The sequence below is a fragment of the Echinops telfairi genome, unplaced genomic scaffold (genome assembly GCF_000313985.2).
Source record: "Echinops telfairi isolate 266 unplaced genomic scaffold, ASM31398v2 ScPeMD7_7425;HRSCAF=8463, whole genome shotgun sequence".
Lineage (NCBI taxonomy): Eukaryota > Metazoa > Chordata > Mammalia > Afrosoricida > Tenrecidae > Echinops > Echinops telfairi.
In genome coordinates this window covers 1,676,994-1,699,100 of record NW_022111325.1, presented here as the reverse complement: position 1 = coordinate 1,699,100, position 22,107 = coordinate 1,676,994, and the positions used below count along the sequence as shown (strand labels likewise).

General features: G+C 55.2%; 1 protein-coding gene across 2 annotated transcripts; it reads right to left on the bottom strand.

Annotated features, from left to right (window-relative positions):
• Window positions 1-7,637: 7,637 nt before the first annotated feature.
• Window positions 7,638-16,655, bottom strand: FLAD1 (flavin adenine dinucleotide synthetase 1). Of its 2 annotated transcripts, XM_045298498.1 has the most exons (8): window positions 16,584-16,655; window positions 15,892-16,116; window positions 11,176-11,920; window positions 10,404-10,551; window positions 9,874-9,972; window positions 9,603-9,792; window positions 7,950-8,023; window positions 7,638-7,852 (listed from the first exon to the last, which is right to left on the bottom strand). In XM_045298498.1, exons 2-8 carry the CDS (start codon window positions 15,970-15,972, stop codon window positions 7,717-7,719), a joined length of 1,473 nt encoding a protein of 490 aa, XP_045154433.1. In that variant the 5' UTR covers window positions 15,973-16,116; window positions 16,584-16,655; the 3' UTR covers window positions 7,638-7,716. The 2 variants fall into 2 exon arrangements, with proteins under 2 accessions (XP_045154433.1, XP_004714709.1); XM_004714652.2 differs by lacking the exon at window positions 16,584-16,655 and having other exon boundaries at window positions 15,892-16,515.
• Between the last annotated feature and the right edge of the window lie 5,452 nt (window positions 16,656-22,107).

Genomic DNA, 22,107 nt, shown 5'->3' with positions numbered 1-22,107 from the left:
GAGACCTGGAGGAGGGGAAGGGGGAGGGGCAGTGGCCGCAGTGGCCGCGGAACAACGCTGCCGTCAGGGCTTCCACTCTGCCAGGGGGGCTTTTGTTGGGTCTGCACTCAGGAGGGCAGGGGGTGAGAGTTTAAGGATCAGCTGGGTGGGCTGAGGCGGGGACTCTGGGTCTTGTGGGAGAGGGTCCGGTGAGGCTATAATCAGGTCAAGGCCCCGGGAGGGAGGGGGAGGGGAGCCCACAGACCTTCTGCCTCGATCCCTACGTCCCTCCTCCCCTTCCTCCCGGTGGGAGCGGAAGAGTCGAGGCGACGGACACACTGGGTCCCTCCCCACGCGTGACAGCGCCCCGCGGGGAGGGAACGGCGCCCGAGGCACGCCGTCTCTGCGCTCCAGCCGGTGCCCGCTGCGGCCTTGGCATTGTCGGAGGGGCGGGTCTGCGGGTGGTGGTGGGGTGGGGGGAGGGAGGCGCGTCCCCGCTCCAGGTCCCCGCCTCCATCCCGCAGGCTCCCGAAGGGGAGAAACTGAGTCGTCCAAGTAGCAACTTGGAGTGGAGGGTTCCTTCTGAGACCTAGGTGGCCAAGGGGAACCTGCATGTATCCGGGAGTGTGCCTGTGTGTGGGTGCGGGACCGAGATAAGTACTCGGTGCGGTCCCCCAGCTGAGGAAGGTGGCTCAAGGGACGCTTCCAACTGGGCCGGCGGCGCTACGTACCCAAAGGGCCCCTCCCACTGGCGTCAAACGGAATCAAATCCGGCTACATCGGGCCAGGTTCCGCTCTCCCGGGCCGGCCGGGACGAACCGGGTAGGACTTGCTTTCCCTCCCCCCCCGCCGCAGGGGGCCCCCTCCCTTCCAGCAGGTGGCTCCGTGGGACACCAGCTCAACCTGTTGGACCACAATGGGCGGCGCCAGGGGGCCCTGGCCCTCACCCGGGCTGACCCGGGATCCCCGCGCAGGGGGAGGGGCGGCGCCCGGGCCCCTCCCTCCCGGGCCGTGACTCAGCCTCGGGGCCGCTGCCCTGCGCCCCAGCCAGGGGCGGAAAGTGTGAGGCGCCCCTGAGGGCCCAGGCCAAACCAAACAGCCCCCCACCCCAGACATTATCTCACTGGAGAATTAGGGGGGCTGTAGAAAGGAGGCGCGGGGGTGGAGGTGGGGGAGCCGCAGTCCTGGGGCGCTCCATAACAGGGAATCCGCTCCGGGTTTTCGTCCCGACCCCCTTGGCCCCTGAGGCTGGTCACTGCTCCGGGTTTTCTCTTCCGCTCCGCCCAAGTCTGGTCCGCCAGAGTCCGGAGCGGGTGGGGTCCAGTCCGGGGTTTTTTCCTTCGACCACCAGCCGGCGGGGTCGTGTAGGCCGGGGGAAGGGCAGTGCCAAGGGCGAGGGAGCGGCAGATGCCCCAGTGAAATGGAGAGGGGGCTGCTTCGAAGGGGAAGCCGAGAGGGAGAAGGGGGCGGACAAGTGGCCCAGGGAGGGCAGTGCCAGGGCCTCCAGAGGCGAGAGGGCGCGCGCCTGGGCACCGATCCTTGGGTACAGAGAGGCGGGCGAAGTCAGCGGTATAGTGCCCCGGACCCCTCTCCCCCCATCTCTGGGGGTCGCGTCTGCAGCTGGCCGGACACAAACCCAGATCCTTCCAAAGGCGAATTGTCAGTTCCCACCCTGGTCCTCACAGTCCCGACCCTGCAGTCATTTCCCCCAAGAGCCCAGTTCCCCTTTCCCTCTGGTCCACAAAACTCCCCTTTGGACTAAGAAGTTGGAGGGGTTCAGCTAAGAAGTTGGAGGGGGGAACCCCGGCTTGAAACTCCCGCCTACCCCCTGACTCTCAGCTCTTAACCGCGCCAAACCAGCGAGACAGCGGCAGCCCAGAAACGCTGACGGGGGGCCGCCACCCCCTCCCACGAAAACCCGGCGGGGCCCTTGGGGCCTGTGGACGCCCCCGCCCTGCCACCAACTGAAACTAGGAGTTCGAGGGCAAGTGTGGGGCCTGACGGGTCCTCCGGGGGCCGGTTGAGTGTCCCAGACCCGTGGCTTCAGGTTAAATCTTGGGGTCACCAGCTGCACCTTCACATTTGGGTAAAGGAGCAGAAAGTCGCTGAAAGTGAGGAATTTGCACAAAGAGGGCACTGAAAGCTCCGGCCGAGAGTTAACCCCTCCTAGGAAGGTCCTAACACCTGGAGCTGGCGACTGGGAGTGGCGGCCAGGTGGCCCGGCCGGGTCACGTGCGCCCAGGGGCAGCTGCAGAGGAGCTGGATGCCTGCAGAGCCCGGGGCACCGGGGCGCTGCTGGGGCGGGGACCTGAGTGGGGGGTGGGGGGCGGCCGCGGAATGTGGGAGCCGAGCGCCAGCCCGCGCCCACCACTCTCCGCCCCTCCCCCTGCCCGCTGCCTCCGCTTCCCTCGAAAAAAACCCGCCGCCCAGGAAACCGCTGGGGGCTCTCAGACCGCAGCCCCCCCGCCCGCCGCCCCCCGGCGCCCCACCGCGACCGCCCAACCCACCTGAAGGGGCCGTGGCTGCCAGGGGTACCCCCCTCCCGCCGACTCCCCCCACACCTGCGGGCGGCACTATTTATAACTCGGGGCCTATTCCGGGCCTCTGGGCGGGAGCCCGCTGCCGCGCCGCGCTAATCGCGCCGGGATCTCTGCGCCCCCCAGGGCGGAGGGAGGTAAATTTAGCCTCAGGAAGCTCTGGGGAACATTTTCCAAAACTCCACGTCCCAGGGAGGGCAAAGCAGAACCCCTCTGCTCCCCGCCTCCAGCCGCTAGGCGTCGCAGGTCTGCCCGCGCCCCAAACCCGGCTCGGAGTTGGGGGGCTCCGCCGAAAAGCGCAGGCTACTGAGCCTGCCAAGGGCGCATGGACGGAGAAACGGCTGCGACCCCGACCGAGCCTGGGGCTGACGCTGGTCTAGGGAGTCTCAGCTGGTAGTCACTGAGGATGGGGGTGGGATCCCTGGCCACCTAGGGGGAAATAACACACAAGGGCCATGCCAGGAGGGATGCAAACGGGAACCTGGCCTTCCACATGGAGAGGCGTGGTGCTGGTCTTGTGCTCTGGCCACCCCTCTCCCCCCCACTCCCGCCTCGGCGTTGCTGGAAAACATAGGTTTCTCCCAAGATTACTACTATAATATCCAATTAATTGTGCGCTGGGACCCTGCCCTGCTGCACAGCTTGGGGCCCAAACTCCACTTAATCCTCAGGGGAACCTGGGATACTAACTCCCACCTGTCCACCTAGTCCCCATCCCCATTCCTATTTAACCCCACCCCTTGTGGCCACCAGAGGGCTCCCAGGGGAAGAGGGGTAGGTGAGGTTTTACCCGCCCCTTGGCACCCCGCTTTCCCACCTCGTGCACCTCCTCCCCAAGGTTCCCCTACACCACACAAAATCTGAGCATGCTCTAGGTGGGAAGAGAACCCGGCAGGAGAGACTGCCTGCTCATCTCTACCTTCTGGAGGAGCGGGCTGTGCATCAGAGAAGGTGGTTGAAGGCCTCATCTGGATTATTAGATGAAAGGGGCAGAGCTAGACTCCCGGATGAGCTGGGCGTCTAGAATGAGGGAGAAGGGCTGAAGGGAGAAGACAGATGGCATGGAACTGAAATAGCGCCCATCCAGAAGAGGGGAAAAGCCCTGTCTTTGAGCTCACTCAGCCTGGAGTCAGTCTCACACATTTACTGATGTTCCTCCAATGAGGCTTCCTAAACCCTAAATCCTGTGCTCCCATTGTAATCCCATCTAGGAATGGGTTACTTTATTATGTAAATGAGGCAGGATTAGGGTAGGTTACATTTTGAGTCAATCTTTGCTGAGATATAAAAGAGATTAAACTGGTAAATGCCAAGTTGATGGTCTGAAATGTAAACCACCACCTAATACACAATAAAAAAATTGCTTTTAAAGCCATTCAAACAGGCACCTTTGAAGTAGCAAGCAATTGAATTCTTCATTTTCAATTCAAAGTTGTCCAAACAAAAGATTAACCCATCAGGCAGAGGGAAGGTTCTCTCTCTCTCTTCCAAGGAACTAAGAAGCAGAAGCAAAGCCCAGGCCCTTCAGAGCCACCACAGGGAGCAGAGTGAGTCTTCCTCTGAGAGGTAGCACCCTGAATTTGGGCTCCTAGCCTCCAAAACGGAGAGAAAAATAAACGTTTGTTAAGGCCACCTATTTGTGGTATTTCTGGACACCAGCACTAGAGAAACGAGACAGTCCCTTACTGACTGCTGTGGGGCAGAGTCAGGGCACCTCTCTGGGATGGGGCCTTTACATCACCATGGGATAGGCTCCCTTGTTCTGCCGACTTTTGTGAGGCTCAAAGCCCTTTGTGTGGTGAAAGGACTCTCAGGGTGCTGTGTGAGCTGACTTCATTCTTCCTGCCTGCTTCTCCTGGATCTTGCCACTTTCAAGCCTTTTTGTCCAGCTCCGGTACTTTCCTCGGGCCACTGCGTGCCTGCTCCCCCCACCCCGTCCAGGCTCCTGCCCCCATCCTCACCGCAGGCCACAGGCCACAGGCTTGTGCTCTGCCTTCCTCCACCCACCACTTCCCCAGTGGTCTCTGCCAGACATCCCCTCCCTACACCCATCCTTGGCAAAGGCCCCTCTGACCAGACTGCAGGACCTATCTCCTTTGGTGGGAGTGGACCCTAAAAAAAGGAAAGGAGGCAGGATGCCTGAGCTTGGTCCAGGCGGGCCTGGAAGCTCTGGGGGAACGAGCCCCAGATTCAGATGGTGGATGTAGCCTGCGGCTATCCCACCACTAACCTCCTCTCTCTGGCTGCCTTCCAGACCCTCCCCATCTGACTCCTGTGCCTGGGGTTGGGTTGAGAGCTCTGAAAAGGGTCAGGCCAGGGTGCTGACTTGGACTTTGTGGATGCCTAAGGGGCCTGGAGTCCTTGGGAGTACTATGCAGCCATGAAAAGAACAAGGAGCCTAGATGTACTGACAGAGCACAAGGTCCATCACGGGGCAGAACACGGCGGGTGCCCCGTGCTCCCAACTCTGAAGAGTGCATGTGTCTGGATGTCATCGTCTCCACACAGCGACGGCTGTGACCCTGGCTGCTGCCACTGACATCTCTGGCCTGAATTGGCCCCCCATTACCTCCTAACAGGGACCTTTTAAACCGAAGAAGACTGTTCTCAAAAGCCCTCATGCCACTGAAGGCCTCTGTGGCCAGCCTCCCTGCCATCACATCTGTCCCAGCTGCCTCACTGCTGTGTTTGTATGTGTTTGTGTGTGTGTGCATGTGTAGTTTGCTTCTGCCTCCAGCTATGTGAGCTCCAGTTTGCAGGGATCTGTTCCATCCCTTGTTGGGCCCAAGCCCCAGCCTGGCGTACAGTAGGTGACTGACTGAAGAGGCCACCAGTGCACACTCTCTCAGACCCTAGGAACCTTGGTTACCAGCAGGGACATCTGGGAAGATGGGGGAGAAGGGGGGGGGGGCATTGGCAGGGGGTAGGTATGAGAGGGAGACTTACTGCTTACTATCAGAGTTTTTTAAGTATATATTCTTAAAAAAAATTAAAGAAAACTCTTTAAATATGTAAGCCCAGAGGAGGAATGAACTTAGAAAACTACGGGAAGAGCTGGTCCCTGGGAGGAGGCGGCCGGCCCAGTGCCCCAGGTGAGAAAGGGAGGCAGGGGAGGGCTGTATCTGGAGGAAAAGGCCAGAGAGAGAGAGAGAGAGAGAGAGAGAGCCAGAGCGCACTCGAGGGCAAGTGGAGGGCTGATGCATGCCACCATGGACCACGTAGCGCCCGCGTGGCTGCTGCAGGTGGGGGTGGGGGCCCTCATCCTGTGCGCTCTGGGTGTTCTTTTTTATGCTCGGACCTTTTATAACCTTTATTTTCTTTTTGCTCAGCGCCATGGGCTCTATTTTCATCTTGAGAAAGGGCCATTTGAACCCCTCTGTTCTTAGGGGAGTCAAAGAAATGTATGGAAACTTTTCAAAAATCATTTTATTGGGGGCTCTTGTAACAATCCTACATCTACGGAATCAAGCATATTTGTATTTATGTTGCCATCATCCTTTTCAAAACATTTTCTTTCTACTTGAGCCCTTGGTATCAGCTCCTCTTTTTTCCTCTCCCTCTCCCACCCTGGTGACCCCTTGATAATTTATAAATTATTTTTATTGTCCTATTGTACCCTGTCTGCTGTCTTCCTTCACCGCGCTTCTGTTGTTCGTCCCTTGGGGGTGGCTGTTTGTTCTGACGGGCTGAGCTGTGGCCAGCCCGAGGGACCAGAGGGGCCACTCCGAGGAGGCCTTTCTCCGGCAGCTGTGAGCTGGGCCTGCCTCCTTCTGTGAAGTGCACAGCTGCCAACAGCTCAGCACTTTCTCCAAGTCCTTAGGGAAGGAGCTGCCCAAACCAGGGCAAGGGTCTGGTCCCTACAGGTTCCTATGCTAAGGCCCAGGGCCTCACAGAAGATACCAGCCAAGCTGGACCTGCCCCACCCAGACTGTGAGGAAGCTGGCCTTTCTGCGGTACCCCCATCCCAGTGAGTGAGACCTGGCTTTCAGAACAAGCTCCTTCTCCCTGCTCTGCACCCCAGCTCCCAAGACCCTCCCAGGGTTGGGTTCCTGCCCCAACCCCTATTCAAACATCTGGTACTTTTGACTTCAAAGCCTATTTATTAGACACATAGTTCAGTGATGCTCAGACAGACTTGGGGCAGAGCGAAGCAGCCCACTGCTGGTATGGAGTGGCTACGGCTAGGCTGGTGGGCTGACTGTGCCAGGGTGGGAGGAGCTCCAGGTCTGGCTGCAATCTTACTGGGGTCCTCGCCAGAAGGCCAAGCCCCTGCCCAGCCGAACAGAGGTGGCCCCATGAGAAGGCAGACCTGACAGACCGTCCAGTTCAAAGCAGAAGCCACACTTCACTGTCCTGCTGTGTGAGCCATCCTCGGTCAAGCACAGCTGTGGTTCGGGTTGGGTGGGGTGCTGAGGAGACGCGCAGGCTGAGAGGGGGCTCTGCCACAGAGCCTGCAACCACTGTGCCATCTGAGGGAAGCTAGCCAGGAAGCGGGGGAGAGAGGGAGGGTGCCACTGGTGATCCAGCAGCTATCTGATGCAGCAGCAGCCGAGGATGAAGGCCATGCCCGTCAGGGTCCGCCGCAGGCCCTCCCACCCTGTGGCCACCTTCCTGACAGGCACTGGCAGCTCAGCATCTCGCAGGACCCCTCCGAGGGGGCAGGGCTGGGCCTGGGCTAGGGGCATGTAGGCAGTGGCTCTTCAGGTGGGGTGGGTGCTGCAGGCGCGCCTTTATCAGCAGTGCCCCACCCCCCCAGGCCTCATGACTGGAGATGGAGCTCAGGGTCTAGCAAAGGTTCCCCGCGGCCTGAGAAAAGGCTGAGTCAGGCTCGAGCAGGGGCGGGTGGGGTCACTCACAGGGAGGGCCTTGCCCCTTCTGCCTTTTATCCTGGACAGCCAGGCCAGCTCAGTGTCCCCATTCCCAGCCCAGGCCTTGATAACCCGGTGCCCTGCCTGGCTGTCCTTGCTCTGTGCTGGGCAGGGCTCTCAGCTCCAGTCCTCCGGTGCACTCCCACAGAGCCTCCCTGGAGACCCCTCAGGGAGCACTGGTCCTCACTTTAGTGCCTCCCAGTGAGCAGGGTCTGTCCCACTTCTTGGAAGCAAGACGCAGTTGGAGCCAGCACAGTGCGAGGCACAGTTTATTGGCAGGTCCCACCCAGGACCTTCCCTCCCTCCGGAAGTGGGCAGTGGCGGGCAGGACGTCACAGACGGGAGTTCCGTTCCTCCTCCTCATTTTCCAGCTGGTAGGCTGGGCGGTAGGTAGCCTGTCCTCCGGGGCTCAGGCACTTCAGGGCTGGGTTCTGCCTGGTGTTCTCCGGGCTTCCCAGCGATGTGTAACTGGGGCGGGAGGGAGGGGAGGCCGAGTCTGTGTGTGTGGCTTCCCCCACCTCCTCCCACTGCCCACCCACCCCTTCTCTTCCCCGCACACCCTTACCCCCGGTCATACAGGATACAGTATGGGACAAACAGCTGGCGCAGAAACTCCCAGATGTCTCTGAAGGTCCAGTCCTGGGAAGTCAGAGGAACACAGAAAGCTCTCCAATCCCGCCTCCCCTCTCCTGCCTCTGCCCTACTGGGTCCTGGCTAAGGTTCCCTTGGCCTCTGGAGAGGGTTGTTGGCCTGGCTCTTGGCTATTCCCTGCCCAGGGTAGGCTAAGCAAGAGGGAGAGAGTGTCTTCACACTCCTCTTTCCAATCTTCCCTCCACAATGGCCTCACAGCTCCAGGCCGGAGGGGCCCTGTGGAAGGAAGGCAGTGCTGCCTACCAGAACTGTCTCCCACCAGGGAGCTGCCTGTCTGCTGTCCAACACGGCAGCCACCCTGGAAACAGAAAGATTGGACTTTTCATTGTATTTAATCTTTAAAAATTGAGACGGAATTCTACAGCTCACCTCTTCAGAGTGTACGGTTCACTGGTCTTCAGACATTTGTATTGAGGTTTAATGAATGAAAACATAAGTATGTGTAGCTATTTCCGTATGTAGCTAGCGGCAGCCACCCTAAGCCTCACAATAAACAAATATATAAATAGTTAGTAGCAACCACCCAAATCCTTACAACCGGACCAACAGGTAACGTCAGAGTAAGTGGAGAAAAGAGGGAGGTTGCCGAGGGTTTTGTCTGGCTTGGATCCCCCATGAGTGCTCGTGGGAGCAGCTGTCCAGAGATCAAAAGACTCACTGCACTGGGTCATTCTGCTGCACGGGCCTCTTCGTTGTGAGAAGCAAGGGTGTCCCTTTGAGGGGACCCAGGCCATGATGTGTTCGGTCGAACCATGCACCATGTGAAAGTGGGACACTGAAGAGAGAGCTGCATTTGAACCACAGTGCTGGCAAGGACGACCTGAGGTCCCATGGGCTGCTCCCCGAGCAAACACACCCATGGACTTGGGAGAGGGACTGCCAGAGGGCTCCTGAGAGGCAAGGAGGCAGGACTGTCTCCTAGACCCTAGACATGTTGGCACGAGAGACCAGTGCCCGGAGAAGGCCATCGTGCGTGCCAAGACAGAGGGGCAGTGAAACAGGAAGGCCCTCGATGACAAGGGTTGACACAGTGGCTGGCAACAAGGGGCTCACACCCAAGAACAACTGAGGACGGCGCAGGGCTGGGTGGTGTTCTGTTCTGTTGCACACAGGGTGGGCTGCACAGCACCCCACCACCATGGCAACACAGGTCTGCCCCACTGCTCTGTCCACTATGGAGGGCACAGCGCCTGCCGCTGGGCTGTTAGCTGCTGCTGGCTCATGGCAGCCCCTGTGACAGCCTGGAGCTGCTCGCAGGGTATCCTGGGCCCACAAGTCTACAGATGCAAATGACCAGGCCCTGCTCCTGCCGCACAGCGGGGTGAGCTTGAACCCAAAACGCATTCAGTTAGCAGCTGAGTGCTTCACCCTGGTGTGTCCAGAGCTCAATAAACATGGTCAAAGACAGAATGGACAGTGAACACTGCTTCCCTTGGACGACGGGACCCCATCCTTGTCCCTGAAGCCCCAGTCTCCAGCCCTGTCACCTTCAGGGAGTCAAGGTGCAAAGATGACTGTCATGATGTCCCCGGGAACCCTGGTTAGAGGCCATGCACCCCCCAATTACCAGCAGAGGGTTGACACGCATGAATGTAGGCCAGCCTGCATCGGTGGGGCTGAAGGCGCAGAGGCTGCATGAGTAGGGGTCCGTGCGGCGGGTGCCCATCAGGACGGCCTCCAGCTGGGGGTGCTGGGCCTGCAGCTCACACAGGGCCTTCTTCATAGCACCCTGTGCCTCCAGCACCTGCAGACCGTACCTGGGCAGGGAGGCGAGGAGGCGTGAGGCGTGGGCCCCGCGGAGCCCCTGACCATCAGGGCACAGCCCGGGCCGCTGATACCTGGTGATGGTGTCCTGGAGGAACCGCTCCAGCTCGGGGAAAGGGGAGATGTTGCGGATGTACAGGATCTGGAGGGGTTTGTGGGCACCCGGGCATTTCCTGGCAGGGAGGAGGAGAATCCACAGGTTTGCCTCTGTGGTCAGGAAGTGGCTCTCACACTGTGCTCAGGACACTGGTGCGGACGGAGCAGCCTCTCTTCTCCTCAGCCGTGGCCTCTCCGTGCACCGGAACCCACTTTCTCTGGGGAGCCCACTCTGACCTCTCACCTTTGAGCACACCTCTCCAACAGGGCTGGAGTTTCCTGTAGGGAAGGCTGGGGCGGGGGTGGGAGGAGGGGCACTCCACACACCTACCCAGGGCCAGACACGTGTCACATGCTCCATAAATAAGGTGGGAGAAGGGGACTCAGAAGTCACTAAGTGGCTAAGACGTCCCGGACACTCCCCTCCTCCCTGCTTCCAGGGATGGGGGACAGAGAAGTAGGCTGACCAGGCGTCCCTGGGGCCTCTCCTCCCTGGGTGCAGGCTTACCTCTGCACAGCTGCATGGAAAAGGTGCAGGAGGGCGGTGCCGTCCTTGCCCCCATTGAAGCCCACGCAGAGCTGGGGGAGGCTGTACTGAGCCAGGGCCTTCTCGATGATCTGCAGGGCACCTGCCACCTTTTGTCCCAGAGGAGACCCTGCCAGGTGGGCAGGGAGGAGGGCGTCACACAGATGTGCACGGCCATCAAAGGGGGGCATGTCACCTTCCCGGGGTAGTGCTCCCAGGATAGCATCCGGTCTGGACTCCTTCCAGAGGCCCTCTAGGCCCTGCGGAGTTGGCTCCTGTCTGCCTTCAGCCCCATCTCTCCTCACCTCACTCGTGTCCGCCCTCCGTGGCCTGCCCCGTCCTGGTTCCCTCCCGTTCCTCTAACCGCCTGCCGCCCGCCTTGCGGTTTGACCAGCCACTCCCCCTTGTCCCTCAGCTTGTGTCACTGCCCAGAGGAGCCTCCTCTGACCCCAGATCGGGGCTGAGTGCTCCCTGCATGGCACCCCCTCGTCATGGCGTTCACATGATGGCCTGTGTGACGTCTACCTTTCCTGTTAAACTCTTGGCTGGCGTGGGCGACACTTGTCCTGGCAAATATCTCCTAATGCCCAGCTTGGCCAACAGCCACAGGAAGAATGAGTGAAGCAAGGGCAGCTACCTTTGTTGACCCTCCTGGATCTATGGGACACCCTGAGGGCCCTGGCACCCCTGAGACCCCGAAAGGGGGCTGGGGGCAGAACCGGTAGAACTGCTGCTACAGGGGGGGTACCCCTACCTGAGTTCTGAAGTTCGTACACCGCCTCGCTGGCCTGCTCCACAGCGTTGGGCATGTAGGGGACCAGGGCCCCCTGGGGCAGATGGGCTGTCAGGTAGGCCAGAGCTTCCTCCAAGGGGCCTTCCTCCTTCGAGTCCAGGGTCAGCCTCACCTTATAGTAGTTGTTACTCCAGTCAGGGTAGGAGCCTAGGCCGATCTTGGGCCCAAAGTGGGCCTGGGCCTCAGCCAGGATGGGAGCGATGGAGGCCTCGTCGGAAGCCACGTACAGCTCCCGCAAGTGGAACTGCACGGCCCTGTTTTGGAAGAGTCCTTGCAGGCCCTCCAGCGCCCGCTGCAGCAGCTCCGGGATGCCGGGGAAGAGGTAGACGTTTTGGACAGAGACCAGGGGGAAGCGGAAGGGGCGGCCGGTGTGAGGGTCTGTGCCGTAGTGCAGGCGGGCAGAGGCGGGCACCATGGACAGCTTCTCCAGGCCCTCCCGCCCAAAGGCCCTGATGGCGGCCTCAAGCTCAGGATGGGGCCGGAGCTCTTCGCCGAAGGCCAGCGCCACGGCCTCTAAGGTCACGTCGTCATGGGTGGGGCCGATGCCGCCCGCCGTGAGGACATGGGTGAACTGGCCGGAGAAAGAGGCGACCTCGGCCGCGATGGCGGCCACCTCGTCGGGTACGACAGAGACCTGGCGCACCTGGACCCCCAGGGAGCGCAGTGTCCGGCACAGGAAGTAGGTGTTGGTGTCCTGCGTGTGGCCCTAGGGGGAAGGGGAGGAGAGGAGAGGGTCACTGCCGTGAGGATGAGCGAGGGGGGGGGGATGACAGCACCCCATGAGGCGTGTTCTGCTCTTTGGGGGGGACACTGCCTCAAGCTGCCAGGAGCCTGGGCCGAGTATAACACAGGCAACCCCATTTGGGCCTGCATCCATCTCCCTCGTCTCTGGCCTCAGCTGTGCTTCTAGGCCAGAGGTTCTCAATCCTCCTGAGGCTGCCACCCTTTCAGACAGTCCCTCATGTGGTGGGACCCCCCCAACCGTGAAATTATTTTCGTTGGTACTTCGTCACTGTCATTTTGCTCCTGTGATGAATCGGGCGGCCCCTGTGACAGGTTCATTTGACCCCCAAAGGGGTCACGACCCACAGGTTGAGAACCACTGCTCTAGGCTGAGTGTGCGATTCTGCAGTCCCTGGGTGGTGTCATCGGCCCAGTGCTGGACTGGCTGAAAGGGAGGCTCTTTTTGAACTCACCTACAGGCATCCTGGCAGCTCAGAGTTTGCACGGCTGACTGTAAGGTTGGCAGTGCAAACCACCCAGCTGCTTCGCAGGAAACATAGGAGGCTGTCTGCCCTGTTAAGGACTCACAGCCTCAGAAACCGTACAGAGAGTTGCTAAGGGCTGGAATCAATGTCCATAGTGGTGGGTTTCGGGCCGACAGGTGTCACTCATTTACTCACTCACTGCCACCGAGTCGATCCAACCTCAGGGTAGACTGTGACTCTTTATGGGCGTAGAAAGGCCGGTCTTTCTCCCACAGAGTGGCTGGTGGTTTCAAACTGCTGACCCCACTGGGAGCGGCCCAGCTGGTGGCCGCTAGGTCACCAGGGCTCCTTGTCTGGGAAGACAGGTCTAGCAAGCTGCTTCCAGAAGGTTACAGCATGTAAACTACCCTGCACTCTGATCATCAGCAACGAACAAAGGAGGCCTGGCCAGGCCGTGTTTGCACAGCGCTGGGCTAGAAAGCCTAGGGTCGCAGTTGGAGACCACCAGCCCCTCCGCTGGAATAAGATGTGGCGCTCTACTCCCCTACAGACTACCCGCAAAGGGGCTTCCACTCTGCCCCACAGGGAGTTAGGAGTCCAGTGGACTCAATGACAGAAACCCTATGGCTGGTTTCGGGAACAACAGTCTGGGTGACGGGTCCTCTGCCTTCCCATGCCCCTGGCTTAGTCTCTTTGGTTAATGGTATCTCTGGGGATGACCGCTCACAGCACCCCAGGCACCCCCCACTGTCCTCACCGGACGAGGCATGGTGCTCACCCGGTCAAGTCTACCTCAGAAGTTCTCCCCATCTGCTCTCTTCTCTGTCCCCACTGCCACCAAGCAGGCCCTTGGCACCTTTCACCTGGACAGTGGCGACAGCCTCTTGGCCAGGCTCCCAGCCTCCAGCTTCAGTGCTCTGTCCAGGGCCTCCTGAGTAACCTTCCCAGTGCATCAGGTGGTGCCCTTGCTCCTGGACTCAACAGGCACTTGCTGTTTCCAACTGTATACAGAATCAAGTTCATGTTCCCCTTTGGAGTACCCGGGCGGCCTCTCTGGTGGCACGCGCATCCAGTCTTCTCTTCTGGGACTCTTGCCTACTTTTCTACAGTGGGGTTAGTGGGTACATTGTGTGTTCTAGAGTTTGGGAGAATCCAGTTGGAACTCCACCTCACTCCTTCCTAGCTGTGTAACCACAGGCAGGTTTCTCAACTGCTCTGAGCCTCGGTTTTATAAGCTAGGATTCAGATTTGTAATAAAACTATAATCTTGTTAATAACATCATGCAAGTGATGTTGTAAGCATCTTGCCAGGCCCTGTTAATGCAAAACTGCCAATCTCCAGCCATCAGTGAATGCTGGCTCATAGCAACCCTACAGACCAAGATAGGGCTGGCCCTGTGTTGCCAAGGCTATGAATCTCCGGGAGCGGCTGCTTCTTCGTTCTCCCAAGGTTAGAACCACCAGCCTTGTGGTTAGCAGCGCAATCCACTATGCCATTAGGGTTTCTCAAGCCCTGTTAAGTCTCAAGAAATATACAAAAATCGAATTGAACCCACTGTCATTGATCTGAACGCAGAGACAGAGTAGCGCTGCTTCCTAGGTTTTCCCAGACAAGCAGACTCCTCCTCTTTTTCTCCCCTGGAATGTCGGGTAGGGGGTGAGGGTGGGTGGGTCTTAGGACTACTAATCTTTTGATTAGCAACTGGGCACTTTAGCCACCGTACCACCAGGGCTCCCTACTCAATCAATAGGGTCACTCTGATTCCTAAAAGCGCCCCCTGTTGGGGTCGTGGGTTCCGCACCGGGCTGCTAGCCACGGACTTGGCAGTTCGACTCCACCAAGAGCTCCTATAACGACTCACTGCCTTGGAAACCCACAAGGGCAGGGCTCCTTTGTCCAGAGTCGCCGTGAGTCTGAATGGACTCGATGACCGTGAGTTCGGATGGTTTGTTTGCTGGTTTCTGTGAGACAGGGGTTGAATACTTGCCCGCTAAGTGAAAAGGTTGGGGCTGAAACCCAGCCCGCTGCTCTGCGGGAGAAAGGCCTGGGTGTCTGCCTCGTAAAGATGCGCAGCCTGCTAGGAAAGCACAAGGGGCAGTCCATGCTGCCCCACAGCGTTGCTGAGTCGGAGTTGACTCAGGGTAATGGCGTCGGTCCCGGTGACTATCATGGTGAATTTGAAGCCTAGTGAAGTTGGATTGCTTGTCTTTTGTTCTCTACAGGCCTTTGCGCTCTGGAAGTCCTCAGTCTTTCATTCTGATTGCCCCTCGTGAAGAACTTACTATCTGTTAACTCGGTCAAGTGGCATAGCATGTTCACAAAGGTAATGTTCTAGACCCCAGTTTGGTGAGAAGCGCCTAGGGTCTTAAATACTTGCAAGGAGCCTATGCGAGATACACCTATGGGTTTCTCTTCATCTAGAGGAAGAGAATGCAAGCGCCCAAATGCAAGAAAGGGGTCGACAGGACCACAAGTTGGCACAAACCATGGCCTCTCGGAGCCCGAGACCGGAAGAACTAGAGGGTACCTGGCTACCACTATAGACTGTTCTGCCAGGGACACACTTGGAGGTTAGGATGGGAAGTCCATGTAGAACAAAACTCAATTTCATTAAAAAGACCAGACTCACTGGGCTGACAGATGATGGCTCCAAAAGAACCCCTTTCACCTTCAACTGCCCTGGAGGCAACCCTGCTGCCACCAATAGATGGGGCTCTAAAATAAACAGTATCCCCCGTGAGAAGGTGTTCCTTAAATAATGAACCAACCGAGACCAAATGATTGCCATTCACCCCAAACAAAGACGGAGAAGGCAAGGCCAGGAAGGGAAGCGAGATCAATGGAAATAATGAGACTATACTGACACATTATGAGAACTGTAACCAATGTCACAGAACAATTTGTATGGAAAGTGTTCAGTGGGAGCCAGTTCACTATGTAAACATTCACCAGAAAAACAATAAAGCATTGGGGGTAAACCCAACAACAAAAGAACCCGCCACCTTGAAAGAAAGCCCCAACTCCTGACCCGGAGGCCATGACCTCTCTCTAGTAAGACTGCTAGGGCCACTCTGTACCGTGTGTCCCTTGTGGACTTGTCTCATGGAGCCCTATGCTGGTGTGCTGCCTCGTTTTCCAAACCAGGTGGACAGAATTCTTCAGTGCACGCTTCATGCATCTGTACCTTCCCTAGACCTGCTTCCCTGTCATTCACGGGGTTGGAGAAACAGCCATAGCTTGGCAGACGTGGGGACTTGCTACAAGGTTTTGACCGAGTCATTGAGGGCAAAGGTCATGTTTTCTTCAACATGTAGGACTCACCCAGAATCAGACTGCAGCCAAGGGACTCCCACGCTGGATCACCTGCCCTCTGCACGCAAGTTGTCAGGCAGGGTGCTCAGGGCATGAAAATACTACCACCGCCGCCGCCACCACCACCGCCCCCCACCTCTTCTGCCGGAAACACACCTTGAGGATCTCATCTCCGACGATGATGATGCCGGCTGTCACGCTGCGCCCGGGGGGAGGCTCGGGGGCCCTAGAGGCCATGGTCCTGCTTTCTCTTCCCCTCTGCCAGGCCCTCCAGTGGGCACCCAGACCCCGAGACAGGGGTCGTAAACATAAGGATCCCGCCAGACCTACAGGACACTGGGGGCCATAGACTGGCAACAGGGGATCCTGGGTGGAGCAAACCTGGAGCCAGAGAAGGACAGGTTGGGAAAACAGGAGTGCACGTTCCTTTCAGGCTTCCTTTGTACCTTACCTTGACAAGTGACTCTTTTAACCCTGGCTCTTTGGTAAGCGTGTTCTCAGCTCATGCTCCTTTAAATACGCCCTCCAAACCTGCTTCTAGTCTCTTTAAAAAGACCTGCTTTCCCGAGCAGCTACCCCTTTAAATAGATGTCTTTTTTTTATGCCGAGCCTGTCACTTTCAAGGGCCTGCACTGTCTCAGGTGCCTGCACCTTTAAATGTCTCTTCTCTCGGGGCACCTGCCCCTTTAAGTGGCTACCCTTCCGTAGGTATTTAAATACAACCCCCCTCCCCCGCCGACCCTAACGCGACCCAGTCGCCTTCTCCTCCAGGCGCTGCACCCTTTCTAGCCCGGAATCGCCTCTCCTCCCATCAGGCTCCAGACTACAGAACTCTTCCAGGGTCTCACCTGCCTCTTTTGCTCCTTAGCCAGACCTTGCCTTTCCTCATGTCCCCAGGGAGTTTCCGTACTCAGAGTCCCGCCTTAGGCTCACACCTGCTTTATACTAATTGGCTACTTTGACAGTTACTCAGAGGCTGTCAGGATTCCCATTGGTGAAGTCGATTGTCGCTCGTGGGCTTTAGCCAGTGGGCGGGAACAATGTCGAGTTAGAACCACGTGGCCCCGCCTTATCCGGAAGTACAGGGGCGGGGCCTAGAGGTTCTGGGCAGAGAAAGCTGCTGTGGTGGGTCGTGCCCTAAGGACCTTGGGTACAGGCATCCCCCGTTAATTGAAAGCTCTTTCACCACTTCGCTTTTATAAAAGACCTACCTTAGTGCCGGTTTTCAGACCATAAGGAATTTGAACAGGGTTCTTGCTTTTATGAACAAAGGGTGAGCTAGTGTTCAGTGTTTTGCAGACAATCATTAACGGGGCAGCACGCACTAGAGCAGGCAAAGTGGTGTTACCCAGTTCCTTTCCTGGATTACTTTCGACATACATTATTTCTACTCTATGTACGTGGTGTGAGGGGTGTGTGGGTTCCGCAGTGAACTGCTAACCAGAGTCAGCAGGTCAACCCTTGGGAGAAAGACAAGGCTTTCTGCATCCCACGACTTACACCTCCAAAACCTAAAGGGCAGTCTCCTCTGCCCTTGTGTCTCTCTGGTCCAATCAACTCGATGGCAGTGAGTTTGGGGTTTGACTTATATAGATGGTGTATTACAATATCCTGCTGTTGTTATTCCGTGTTAATGGCAGTTTAGGTTTTGTGCATTCTCTGGTGTGGTTTAGTAGTTGGTTTTCTGGGTCTGGACAACCAAAATTGTTTACAATATAAAGAAAGGGGAATTGCTTCTTTACACCCCTTTGGCTAAGGAAACGTTTCATGGAGCCACTGTATTTGGGATCAGGGATGGAGATGGGCCCGTCTTTCCTTCCAGTGCTGGAGTCACAGGGAGGCTTCTCTGACCTCCATCTGGCACTCGTTTGTTTGCACATGCTGGAGTTCTGGTGGTGAAGTGCTTACAGGACCACTGTGATTCTGCAGAGAGAGACTGGGCTTCCTACTCCCGTAAACACTGACAGTGTTGGAAACCCACAGCGGGTCGTTATGAGTCAGCATCGACTCCGTGGCTGTGAGTTTAGATGCTGTTTTTATTAGCCATGAGCAATTCCAGGCTTTGGAGTGAAGGGCTGAATCTGGTGTCAGAAGGAAGCTGATGGGGTAGGGACATCTTGGAGTAGGTGAGTTTTCATTTGGGTCTAGTATTAATGATAAAAATGTTTAAACCTCTTTGACAGGAAAAACTCTAAAATCTTCTCTCCCCCTCCCCGCCCCTAAATTACTCCAGGAGTGCTTAGTTTAACCTCACCGTTCCCCATCATTGGTCTTGTAGGCACACCACGTGCGGCCGGAAGTAGGGAATGCCTTTTGTGTCTACTCTGTGTTCTCCTATCAACCCCTATGTTGGTTGCAACTGGTCTGAAAGTGCTTCTTAGACCTTACTATTCAGACCTGAAATATAGTTAACACAGAGATCTGATTCAAATTGTTTGGACTCAGATAAGCTTTTCACAGGCTCTGGATGCTGCTGGTGGATACCGAGTAGCAGCTCTATCCCAGCTCTGGCAACCTCAATGGGCCTCTGCGGAGGGAGGGGTGGTTTCAAACTAGCAACCTTCTGACTAGCAATGAGCACTCAAGGATTCCTTGAACAGTAAGAGTCTAAAATCCACTCAGTATTTGCCATGCTACCTGGCCACACCTGGTCTTGTTTTATATTCCTAAAAGTCCTAAGATATGCTGTAGATATAGATCCCTGAATGTGGGGAAGGAAGCATACAGAGGGTAAAGCTATGAAAACTTCTTGGACATAAGCACACACCTTGAGGGAATGAATTACAGGGCCCAGGAGCTCAGGATCATAGTCTGGGGACACCAAGGTCAATGGGCACAACACAGTCCACAAATGTTCCATGTACTATTTTGGTGAGTCAGGACCAGGGTCTTAAAAGCAGCCATCAAAGGTGCAACTATTGGTCTCTCCCTGTCGAAAGGAAAGAAGAATGTCATCAATAAGACACACGTGGAAACAATGGGATCACTAGATTAATGGATCGAGTGAGCATCAGTTTCTGCTACTCTGAGATCGGAAGAACTGAAGAACTTGAATGTGTTCTAGTTAGTAGATGGTGCCCAGCTCCCACTGCCAACCACTCTGTAAAGGATGACGTTAGAAGGTCTTGGATAGAGTGGGAGAAAAATGCAGGACGAAACTCAGAAATCATGAAAAGCCTGCCTGGGCTTACTGGTAGGATAGAGACTAGTGTAACCCCGGAGACTCTCTTAGCTAGCATTCAGGTCTGAAATGGAGCTCACCCCTCATGGTTCAATGGTCAGCCAAACACTAGACAGGTCTAAATTGGAAGAGTGACACACCCCTTAGGATAAGGAACCACTCGAGACCTAATAGGCTGCATTTACCTAGGGAGAGCGTTCAGAAGGGTTAGGAGAGGTGGTGGAATGGAAATTGGAAGCACAGGAAGGAAGCGGGATGAGTAATGGTAATTGTGGGAACTGCCATCCATGGCCTGAAAAATTGATTTGTGCTAAATTTTCACCTAATTCACAGTCAACAGTTTTTAAAGGAAAAAAAAAAAAATCCTCCGGATAGGATCAGACACATTTTACAGATGGGGAAAGGTTTGGAAAGGGGAAGAGATGCTGGAGCACTAACAGTGTCCAGACCATCCCCTCTGGTCTGGACAAGTGAAGGCTTTAAGCTTGAGCCAGAGTCACCTGAAGTGCTGGCTCACAAGTTTTGGGGCCAAGCCTCAGTCTGGTTCAGTCGATCTAGGGTGGAACCCAGACCTGCATTGCAAAAGAGACTATTGTGAACTTTATTATGGGATACTATGCTTGGTGGTCAGTAGAACTCTAATAGATAGCATTCCACAGGTCAATCATATCCAGCAGTATTGTACATTGCCACCACTATTAGTTTCAAAACATTCTTTTCCTTCTTGAACTCCTTGACGTCAGTTCCCTTTTAACTTCCCCTCCCCATTATTGTTTCCTTCTATTTTTTTTTTTTTGGGGGGCGGGGGGTTAGGTCTCCCAGGTTGAAGTTTTGTTGTGTATATTTTTTTCAAAATTGAATTTAAAAAATTACATGCGTACCAATTGAGTACGGGGAAGAAAATGTTCTAAAATTGATTGTGGTAAAGATTGTACAACTCTTTTATCAGACAAAGATCATTTGTAAACTGGATTATGCTAGATCAAACTTGTTCAGTTGACTCTCTTTTTTTTAAAGTCATTTTATTGGAGGCTCATACAACTCTTATCACAATCCATCCATCCATGGTGTAAAGCAGATTTGTACATTCGTTGCCCTCGTCATTCTGAAAACATTTGCTCTCCATGAGTTGACTCTGCTCTTGACCCAACCTGAATTTGTTCTAGGCCCAAGTATTTCTCGCTTGTTTCACGATAAAAATTTCTTCCCTGGCTGTTCAAATATTGATGGTGGTCCTTTCTTACTTGTTATTTTTATCTTTATATTATTATTACTTTATCCTTGTCATTTTATTTTTTGTTTTTTAGTGTTTCAGTTGAGTTTCCCAGTTTGTAAAGCACAGGAGTAGATGCATAGAGATAATAACCGAAGCAATGGCTTATTGGGGATGTGTCTGGTGGGGTGGTGGGGAGTGGGGGCAGTAGATAGAGAGGGTGAAGGGACGTGGGGAACAATGAATGCATGAGAGAACACTGGAACTGATTGTGATGATGTATACACAACTCTTCTTAAAAGTGATTTAACCATGGAAGTGTCTATGTGGTGATCACTGTATCAAGAAAACCACAGGGAGAAAAGAGAACCCAGACTTGACCACAAGTGACGGGGAAAGTGCTCGCGTCAGCAGCACATAGACCCAAGAAGAGAAGGGCAACGCGTTGTTGCACAGGGGCATTTAGTCTCTATCAATGGTGGTAGAGTAATTTGGAAAGGGATATCAATAATGGTTGTACAACAGAGCATAATCAATGGCATTGAATTATGCAAGTGGGAGTTGTGGAATTGGAGAGAGTTCTGATGTGTATATTTTTGCCACAATTAGAAAAAAAGGTACATGAATAACAATGACTACATGGAAGAAAATGTTCTAGAACTGATTGTGGTGATGATTGTACAACTCTTCTTGTTATGATTGAATTGTATGACATGTGGATGAAGTTCCAATAAAACTGTTTAAAAAAAAGCAACTTGCATTTCTAATACTTCTCCAGGTGATGTTGATTGCCCAGGGCCCACACTTTGGGAGAACTGCTTCTCTAGGAAGATGTGCATAGGAGATGGGGAGGGAGAACCATCGCAGTGCTAGCACCTTTAAAGGCAGTGGGGAAGATAATAATTGGTGAAAAGTTTTCTTCAACTGATACAGCCCATAATTGTTTTCTCAAAGTTCAGTGCTCAGGTCTGTAAAAAAGCACGGCTTGCCCAGTTGCTAAGGAGCAGAATAGCTCCACAGGGCTCCCATGGCTGTGAGTTTACTGAAGGAAATCGGCAAACAGATCAGCAAGAACCTATGGGTTAACTGTGACCATCCATTTTTGTTTGGGCCACTCCGGGGTTTCACTTACATATGAATGCTTCAAATACCTACATTCAAGCCACACCACAGACCAACAATCTCTAGCCCACCCCCCCCTACCCACCAAACTCACTGCCACCAGTTGATGCAAACTCAGTGACCCTCCAGGACAGGAGAACTGCCCTGTGAGTTTCCAAGACTAACTCTTCACTGGAATAGAAAGTCCTGTCTTTTCAGGAGCAGGTGGTGGTTTTGAACTGCTGACCTTGCAGATCGCAGTCCAGTGCGTATTCACTACACTTTCAGAGTTCCGTTCACAGATGATCCGAATGCCCCAAGAACCACTAAAGATAACCCCCAACCAAGCGCACGTTGAGTCTCCAGGTGTGCCCGCGTCCTTAGGCCACATGGGAGTTGAAGTACACTGGCAGCCTGGTTCCCAGGGCCCCCTTTGCCCTCATCCCAAACCAGAACCCTTGCCATCCAGCCCAGCTCAACTCATCAGGCCCCATCCAGGTCTTCTGAGGTTGCATTTCGTTTTGATAACAGTCAACCTCTTTCTCCCAACCTGAGTTCTGGGAGATTTGAGTGCCTGACCTTGTAGTTAGCAACTAAACGCTTAACCCACAGAGTCACCAGGCACCTCCCCCTCTGCTTTTATGTGCCCTTCAAACATTGGGGTCAGGCTAAGTAAAGGCAGCACGGTGACTGAGTTCAGGTGTTTCATAAGGTGACTGTCCCTATGTAACCTCTACCCTAGGGCGGCAATTACAAGTGAAATAGATTTTAGTAGATGTTTGACAGCAAGCCTACTCCAAGTAGACAAAAAATCAGCTACCTGAATGTTGAACTAAACCCTATTACCAGTGAAGAACTGAGCCTCGATATATGACTG

Coding starts and splice junctions, on each gene's coding strand:
- FLAD1 (XM_045298498.1), bottom strand. CDS start 15,972: ATGGCCTCTAGGGCCCCCGAGCCTCCCCCCGGGCGCAGCGTGACAGCC. Junction 10,552..11,175: donor GTACGAACTTCAGAACTCAG/GTAGGGGTACCC, acceptor CCCACCTGGCAG/GGTCTCCTCTGGGACAAAAG. Junction 9,793..9,873: donor CTCCAGGACACCATCACCAG/GTATCAGCGGCC, acceptor CTCCCTGCCCAG/GTACGGTCTGCAGGTGCTGG.